The sequence below is a fragment of the Pempheris klunzingeri genome, chromosome 16, assembly GCF_042242105.1.
Source record: "Pempheris klunzingeri isolate RE-2024b chromosome 16, fPemKlu1.hap1, whole genome shotgun sequence".
Taxonomy (NCBI): Eukaryota; Metazoa; Chordata; class Actinopteri; order Acropomatiformes; family Pempheridae; genus Pempheris; species Pempheris klunzingeri.
In genome coordinates this window covers 8,913,113-8,921,535 of record NC_092027.1, presented here as the reverse complement: position 1 = coordinate 8,921,535, position 8,423 = coordinate 8,913,113, and the positions used below count along the sequence as shown (strand labels likewise).

The following is an 8,423-nucleotide window of genomic DNA, read 5'->3' as shown; positions in this document are numbered from 1 at the left end:
GAAACAAAGAGGGGCGAACATCTCGCTACGGTCGGACGTGGAAAACTGAAATAATTTACCTTTTCCCATCATCAGGATTATTTGGCAATCATAGAAGGTAACTTTGAAACCTCACTGATTGCGTCGCACAATAACAGAAACACGTAGTTTGGCGTTTAACGTTACATAAACGTAAGTTGTCAGAGGCAACGCTGCTTCAAAGCTAACTTGAGCGACGTTAGCTTAAGTGTTAGCCACACTATGCTAACTAAAAGTTGCTGCCGCGTTGGCCGCTGAAACCTTTTTAACACTATGTCCCTACATTTGCTTTATTTCTGATTCCAAGTGTTAACTAACGTTAACAAACCCTTTCCCCCAGGTTTCCGTTATGTCTCACAAACAGATCTACTACTCTGATAAATACGACGATGATAAATACGAGTACAGGTGTGTATTGCTCACGTTTACAAACCACACAAGATAACTGTTAGCATGTCACTGTTGGTCTTTAATGAACTGTCACTTATTTAACAAGATAAGTTAGAATCATTTTCACCTGGTGCATTCCTTTTTGGTAACACCCCCTCACTGTCTGCAGGCATGTAATGCTACCCAAAGAAATTGCAAAACGTGTACCTAAGACCCATTTGATGTCGGAGACCGAGTGGAGGAACCTGGGGGTCCAGCAGAGCCAAGGATGGGTGCATTACATGATTCACCAGCCAGGTATCTTGTCTTATCAAGGACTAATGTCTCAAACACATGATTTAACCATATTCCAATAGTAAACAAGGAAGTCTGAAATATTGTCCCAGATGACATAAATGTGTTTTCACTCCTTGTCATTGGTAGACAAGATGATCTTGAGTAATTTATTTTTTCGTTAAATAATTTGATTTGAAGGTCACTGGCACTAACAGACAGACTTGATGGACCCACTGAATCTAAAATTCATGTTGGACAAAACTCTCTAATAGATTTAGCAAAACTACAATGCTATAATCAATCACAACATGCATTATGATCAAGTGTGAAATTGGGATTATAATCTACATACCAATGTTGAAGTTCAATAAGTGCATAGCCATATCAATGAGTCATTTATGAAACGGCTTCTGCCTTTCCCTTTGTTTACTATAGTTGAGAAATTGTTTGACTGCAGGGCGCGCAAACTCTGAACAACAGTCAGGATTCAGATTGTCAATGCAATGTGTCATGTGCTAATTCTGCATTTAGAAAGGAAATGATCACAAGCTGAAACTAACCAGGCGCATGACACAAAGCTGAAAGCTGATCTTGCCAATTTGCATGTAACTGAGCTCATCCATTGCAGCCCTTATTTGACTGAAAGTCCAAAGCCCCTTTTCTTGTGTTGTTGGCCCCTTTTTGTTTTGGCAAGTATAATTGTCAGTAAGGTCCTAAAGGACCTGCCCCACCTTGATGTCATTCAGGCAGAATGATAGTACAAAGTCTGTTTAAATGGGTAAAGTTGAACCTTTTGGTACATATTTAGTGGTAAATGTTTCAATAGATTTGGTGACCTCGAGCATATGGACTGTGACTGTCAAACTCGGCTCAAACCTGTTGAGTCAGAAGAGCCGTGTTGAGGCATCACAACCGTTTAGTATCATCATCATCAGTTTTTATATTGTGCGCCTTATTTCCTCCAGAGCCGCACATCTTGCTGTTCCGGCGCCCTCTTCCCAGCCAGAAGTCATAAGGGAGAGACTCTCTGGGTCCTTTTGGAAGATCAGTCCTACTGAATGTGCCACAGACGTGCTCATCAATATAGGATGAGGCTGTCAGATTACCAAGCTCTTGTGTGGTAGGTGACTGATTTAGGTTGATCACGTTGGACCTGGAGAAGGACTATCACACTTATGAACAGTGGTTGTGGAATTGACTGTTGAAGGTAAAAAAAAAAAAATCATCTCCCGTCTCTTGGGGAAAAGATTTCTTCATGTGTTAACAGCGACGCGCTGCCTGCCAGAAACCTTCAAATCAGCTCACACCGTCTTTTTGACTTAACCCATCTGTCCAACTTGCTGAACCTGCTTGGATCTTCCAGCCTCTTACAACAACTGTTAGAAGATACGGGAAGTGAAACTTGTTCAAACATTTGATTTAATTCTAACGGTGTGTATTCTGGGTAAAGCTCGGATCAGAACACAGGCCAGATAGAATATCTGTATCCTAAATTTAGTTTGACTCTGAAACATCAAATTGCAGTTTTAAATCACATGTTGCTGCTTGGTTTAAATGACACTGTAAAACGACATTTAACAATTTGTCATGTGCATGGAAAGCTGCATTAAAGCGTCACCTTGGAACCACTTTTTTTCCCATTTCCATAGGAGCGTATTTTATTAGCTTTGGCGTACTTGACCTCAAATCTTTTTGATGGATCTTATTGTACCAGTGAGCTGCTCAGTATTTATGAATGTGTTGCCCTTTCTGAAATAAATGTAACCTTTTTAAATCTATTAGTGTGGACTTTAAGTATTCAAGGTTTACAACTACTGCGTACTCTACAGAGCCACTTGATGCTTGAAAATGCATGTAGTTGGCAGCTTTAATGGCAGATACTACCCTAAAATCCTCTAATAGAATAAATCACTGAGGTCTTGGAAATCCAATAGCATTTATTCCAGGTTTTGGTCTTAGAATATTACATTAAGGCTCTTGTTTTCATTGACAAACTCTCTCTGAATACTTGCACCTTTCCCACCACATACTGAGCTGCTCTGCTGTCATTGAGGCTCAAATCTTGCCTTGAATAGTTCTATGAATATGTGCATTTTGTAAGTATTGTCTTAAACTGAGCAAAACAATCAGTTTTTACAATTAAATGTGGCTATAGAACTGCTCTACCATTCCAAATAAACTATGCAAAGTTATGATTCATGTAAGTCTTTGACAAAACTGAAATCAGTGTTCCCTTTAGTGTGTGTGTGTGTGAGAGTGAGATTTGACCTTGTTTAGTTACCTTGAAAATTGCACCAGAATATTGGATTACTACAGATGGACTGTGGAATTGATAATGCCCGATTTTGCATTGCACCATTATGCAGCTTCATCAAAACGGAAAAATTTACTTCTCCGCTTTTGCCAATTTTGACATGCATCTGAGCAGCCGCTGCTGGAAAAAATTACAACAGAAAATACGTTTTTATCCCATCATGTAGTGGTTGATTCAAATCTACAAGATGGCAGCATGAAATTCTTTTGGCTACCTACAGTTTCCTGTCTCAGTCAAACTTGACAGAAAACAGCAGGAAAAAATGTGACTTTCACTTTGTAATCACCCTTTACTGCCACGTGTCCTTTATAACGGCCTATTTTCAAAAGCAAGCAGGTCACATTAACAAAACAAAAGTCTGATTCATAGACTGCACTGCGTGATGCGCCCATGCTGGACAAAGTGTTGGATAATCAAATTAATTGACCTGCCCCTGCTGTGCAGATTAAAGGGCGTCACATAGCACGTGCTTTGAGGCCTTTGGTCGCTGCACATGCATCATAATTGAACTTGCTACTCTTACGTGGGCACAGGAAATTCAGTCAGGTCTGTTGCAACAATACTTCAAAATGTCTTTTAACAATGCAGTCCTCATCAAATAGAATTAGGTGTAACCTTCAGTCATTGATGCTTCCGTACGTATCATTTCTTAGTAAGACCAGACCCAATTGTTACCATTCATTAAAGCTGCCATTCATAGAAAATGAGACCACTGAAAAGCTGAAGTGTTATCTGCGTACTTAGTTTCCCATATGACCTCAAATAACAGCCAATTATTCAGTTTCAGTAAAACTCAATACACATGTTACTGGAGGTGTGAGCCAAATCAGTGCTGTAAAATTGCCATGTGTAAGATAATCAGGTGTGGAGGCACATCACCTTACCTGTCGTCATATAATGTGACGATCCCTGGTGGGACAAAGCTGTGATCTGACAAAATGTGTCGGGATGTATGCCAGGCTGCACTTCTCATGAATGTGTGATATTATGGTACACGGTTGGTGTTCTTCCAGCGGCACAGTGATGCTGCATCTGTTGTCTGGCACTGTGACCGGACTCTTGTTTTTCTTATCTGTTGCCAATCTAACAGTTCCAGTGTCTCCCATTTCCTGTGTAATATGGGTCTCGTACTAGTAAATGTGTCTGAGCTTAATGTACAAAATGTTTCACAGAATGGGGAAGTCGTTATGAATGATGGTGTACGTGCATAAAGGGAGAGGCAGGCACAGCATCTGCTGCACATTTAAAAGTTATACTCGGTGTAAACGATCAGTGGATTATCGCTGTAGCGAGGCATTAGCGAACAGACGATAACAAAAGCACAGTGAGGTTGGACAATTTCGAAGATAAGATTTGTTGGATCAGTTTTGAACAGAATTCGTCTCCAGGAATTTTCTTCCCTAAGATGACTATTATAAAAAGTTGTCAAGACCCCGTGTAATTACTTTTAGCCCTGCAACTTATCTGTGAACTGACTTAAGCTGCAACAGCTTAGTAAGAAGCAAAGACCTTAGACACATGCACATTGAAATTATGAAACAGCTAACGGTGAAACAAATGACACCATTTACAATATAAACATGCCTCCATAGATAAAAGAATACATTCATTCATCTGATTCTTTTCTCACTTAATCATTTGACCTATAAATCATGAGTGACCAGCAGACCAAAACCCAAAGATTTTCAGTGAAGTGAATTTTAATACGTTAAAAACAGGATTGTTGCTTTGTAATTTTCTTCCAGTTGACTAAATAGTTTCAGGTGTAGTTACTGTAAACATTATAGGCATTTAGCTGACATCAAATTAATTCAGCTCTCACAGCTGTTTAAGCAGTAGCACCTCCAGAAATGTGAGAACACGCAGATGCTGGGGTGCTGCAAGTGGGACAATAAGCGGGGTAATACTTTCAACGCGCTTCAAGCTGGAGGAGGCTGTTAAGAGCGTAAAAGGTGATGCTGTACCGAATTAATTTCATCAGGGTCGGGATATCAGTGTTGCAATTTGCAACAGTTTTACAGTTTGGAGCAAACTGATGCCCTTTTTGTGTTGTTGTGTGTAGGTATAACATGGTGTGGTTTGACCATGTTAGATGCTGCACACTGTTAACCTTTTTGTATTACATCATTCTCAACTTTAATGCACCATGTATTAAATATATCAGCAGATTAGATTCTTTACTATTTGTTGTTGTGGTCATTTTCAAAACTAATGACCAGCTGTAAACTAATTTGGGTACAGAAAAGTATTAATATAGTGTCTCCTTATTGTGAAAACAGACTTGCGGCCCTTTAATGTGATAAGTCTCTGAAATCTTTGTTACACAAGGGCAAAAATAGTCAATTTATTTCAATTTAGGCAGGCCAAACCCAAAAGGGTGGTGGTTGCTGAAAGGTTAATGTCTTATTAAAGAGAAATCAAAAGTTTCATGTTTTCCAATATGTCCAGTTGCCTTTGGCTGCTTCTAGACACCAATAATCAAAGTGAGGCCAAATATAATCCGTTCACACAACAGTTTAATGCAAAAATTAAGTTTCCCCTTCAAATCCAGTCTGACATCAAAGACGGAGCACATAAAAATGTCTCGACTTCCGTGGTGACACGCCACTTTTTATACGCTTTGGACTGTGGAGGGCAGTACAACACAACCACGACAAAGAAGGAGCCAATCTACATCAATTCAGTTGGCTTTTTGCATATATGCTGCATTGAACGTACAATGTAAACAGAATGTTTATGACTCAGGGCTACGGTTAGACTGAATCTACTTTCTCTATTTATGGACATTACATTTGTAATACCCTTTTTGTAATGTGTTGTTGTGATCTACAAAAGCAAATCCGTTGGTCTGTGTGTCCCAGATGCACCAACAATGGGTGCAAACCGAGCTCGTGGCCACAGTCACGCCGTGGGTAGTAACTACACAACTTTGGAAGTCATGGGTAATGGAGGAAGGAAAATATTTTGTGAATCACAGGGAGATTTCTGACAATTTCTGAAAAATGTTGCCGAGGTAATCACTAGGCTGTGACGGTCAGCAATCTGAGCCTCCTGCTGAGATCCAGAGATGTGTGGTGGGCAGAGTAAGATGTTTGGCGCCTTAAGGTGCAAAAAAAAGCTTGAGCCCCTGCCAGTGGTATCTATGAATCATGCTGAAAATTGCTTCCTGTTGGAGCCTTAAAGGTAAATGATAAGCTAAGTCTGTATTTACAGAATAGCTAGGTGCAGCAGAATAATGAACCAGTTCGTCAGGCCGATGACCTTTTATTGAAAATCTACCGGTCAGCATCACTCATACAATATTATCACTTGACATAACTGTGCATTTTCAAAGAAAATGTTTAGTGCTGCTCAGAGGATGCTTCACCCTAAACAAATAGGCATCAACTAGTCCAGGCATCGTTTATCAGATCAGACCAAAAAAAGCAGTAAAAGCTTGATTTAGATAATTTAACTGATTTAAATATGTGGCTCTCTCTATTATGGCCCTCTGTAGAACTAAAAAATGTATTCCCTCCCATTTGTACTGATTTACTTCTTATCAACCATTAAAACTGCTGGGGAAACTAACAAAAGTGTGAAGTTGAACTTTTTAATAAAATTATTTAGATCAGTGGTTTCTGGGGCTCCCTGTGGGTTCGCAAGATGATCAAGAAAATATATAAAAAAAAAAAAAAACACACACCACAAAATGAAATTGTATTTTTCTCCCTCAAATCCTTTCTCTCATGAAATACTGTAGACTTTTGCCTCTAAATATCATTCAGATTTGAGAGGGTTAGAATCCTGCAGTCCAAGCCTGTCAGACGTTGCTTAAATCCGGTGTTAAAACCCCGATCATGAAACATTTCTATTTTATGCATGCTTCCTATTACGTTCTTTTTTGCAAAAGAGAGATGCAGCTTAAAGATAACGTAAAGTTTTTACAAACCAAAGACACGCACTCAGAAGGACATCTTGCTCTTGAAGCTTTGTGAATTTAAAACAGCTTTGCTTAATGACGTCTCATTTTTCTTGCCTGTCAAAATCTGTCTGTGTTGTTCTTTACATGTTGTTCTGCAGTCTGAATACATTTTGCAATCCTGAATCCTTCAGCAGTCCCTACAGCATCAGAGCATCCTTCTCTGGTCGTTGTTCATGGATCAGATTAATTCAACTTAATCTGTGATCCGAACTGATCATTTGCCCAATTTGGATCAATATGGCTCCAACACAGTAATGAGTTGACTAAACCCAGTACCCCAGGGAAGAAAACCACCCCAGGCAAGGGGTTGTTTTGGCCCAGTGTTAATGTTATGTTTTATGTTTTATGTTACTGTTACGCTTATTTACCCAAATATTAATTTGATACAGCAGCAAACTGTTATAATGTATTTTAGCTGCGTTTTAAACTTACACATTTATCTGTTATTAACTGTTAATAATGTGAGTCTGTGAAGTTTAAATACCATAAATCTGTGAAAGAAAGTAAAACACAGTTAAAAGAACAATATTTTAGTTAGTTAATTAACCCAACAGCGATAAAAGAATAGCGCGAAACAGACTAAATCAAGCCATTGCTGTTTGGTTATTATCATCATTATTATTATTATCATTGTGTGGGCGCTACACTGACCCAAGCAGGGTGAATGTAACTTATCGCCCCCTGAAAATCGTATCTTTACTGACCTCCGCTGGTTTAACGTCTCATCTTGCTGCAGTGATGTATAGGTGTACTCCAGGACTCTGTGACATCATTGTTGGGCGTGGTCAGCGGTGAAACGGGCCAGGAAGGTTCAACCAGACGGCCGAGAAACACTTGTTTCAGCCTGTTGTTCAGTTTCTCTTCACTGATCAAAAGTGAGAGAGTAATAAGTATATTCACTTTATACACATACAATCTTATATCACAATCTTTTTGTCTATTTAGTTTTGTAAATCCTTTAAGTAAACAGATAATGCAGCTTGAAAGACATTTCGCTTTACGTTTTTGTGGCTGTGAGCTGTAAAAACTGGGTTTGGACCCCAGAACTTACATCATGAACGTTTGTACATCGTGACTAAGAATCATGGTTTGGTTCTGTGTCCCTGTTCTAGTTTGTTACTGGAAAATCACATTGCACCTCCATTCAATAACGAAAACTTCCAGCTCTGAAGTGCTATTAAGTTTAGCAAGGTGTATGAATAATTTAAAGTAAAATGAAAAGCGGCGAGAGGAAAGTGTGATCGAGGATAACGGGGTGTGAAGAGTCACTCAGTTAAGGACCAGAAGAGAGAAGTTTTACACAGAAAGAGGGAGGTGAGACACAAAGAGACAGAGCGAAACGGGTCAAAAGGTAAGCATAAGTCTTTACAGGAGCAGGTGGGAAAGAGATGTGAATGGAGAAGAAACACAAAAAAGGGAGAGTCGGGGAGAGAGACAGTGGGAGAGAAAGAAGGTCAGACA

General features: G+C 39.4%; 1 protein-coding gene across 1 annotated transcript; it reads left to right on the top strand.

The window, feature by feature from the left end:
• On the top strand, window positions 1-2,858 carry cks1b (CDC28 protein kinase regulatory subunit 1B). Its single transcript, XM_070846495.1, has 4 exons — window positions 1-97; window positions 359-426; window positions 578-705; window positions 1,650-2,858. The coding sequence occupies exons 2-4, from the start codon at window positions 368-370 to the stop codon at window positions 1,697-1,699; spliced, it is 237 nt and encodes a 78-aa protein (XP_070702596.1). The 5' UTR covers window positions 1-97; window positions 359-367; the 3' UTR covers window positions 1,700-2,858.
• The last annotated feature ends 5,565 nt before the right edge of the window (window positions 2,859-8,423 follow it).

What these genes read in the sequence shown, in the direction of transcription:
- cks1b (XM_070846495.1), top strand. Translation starts at nt 368, where the DNA reads ATGTCTCACAAACAGATCTACTACTCTGATAAATACGACGATGATAAA. An exon ending in GATGATAAATACGAGTACAG is followed by an intron (nt 427 to 577) that starts GTGTGTATTGCT and finishes CACTGTCTGCAG; the next exon opens with GCATGTAATGCTACCCAAAG. An exon ending in TTACATGATTCACCAGCCAG is followed by an intron (nt 706 to 1,649) that starts GTATCTTGTCTT and finishes TATTTCCTCCAG; the next exon opens with AGCCGCACATCTTGCTGTTC.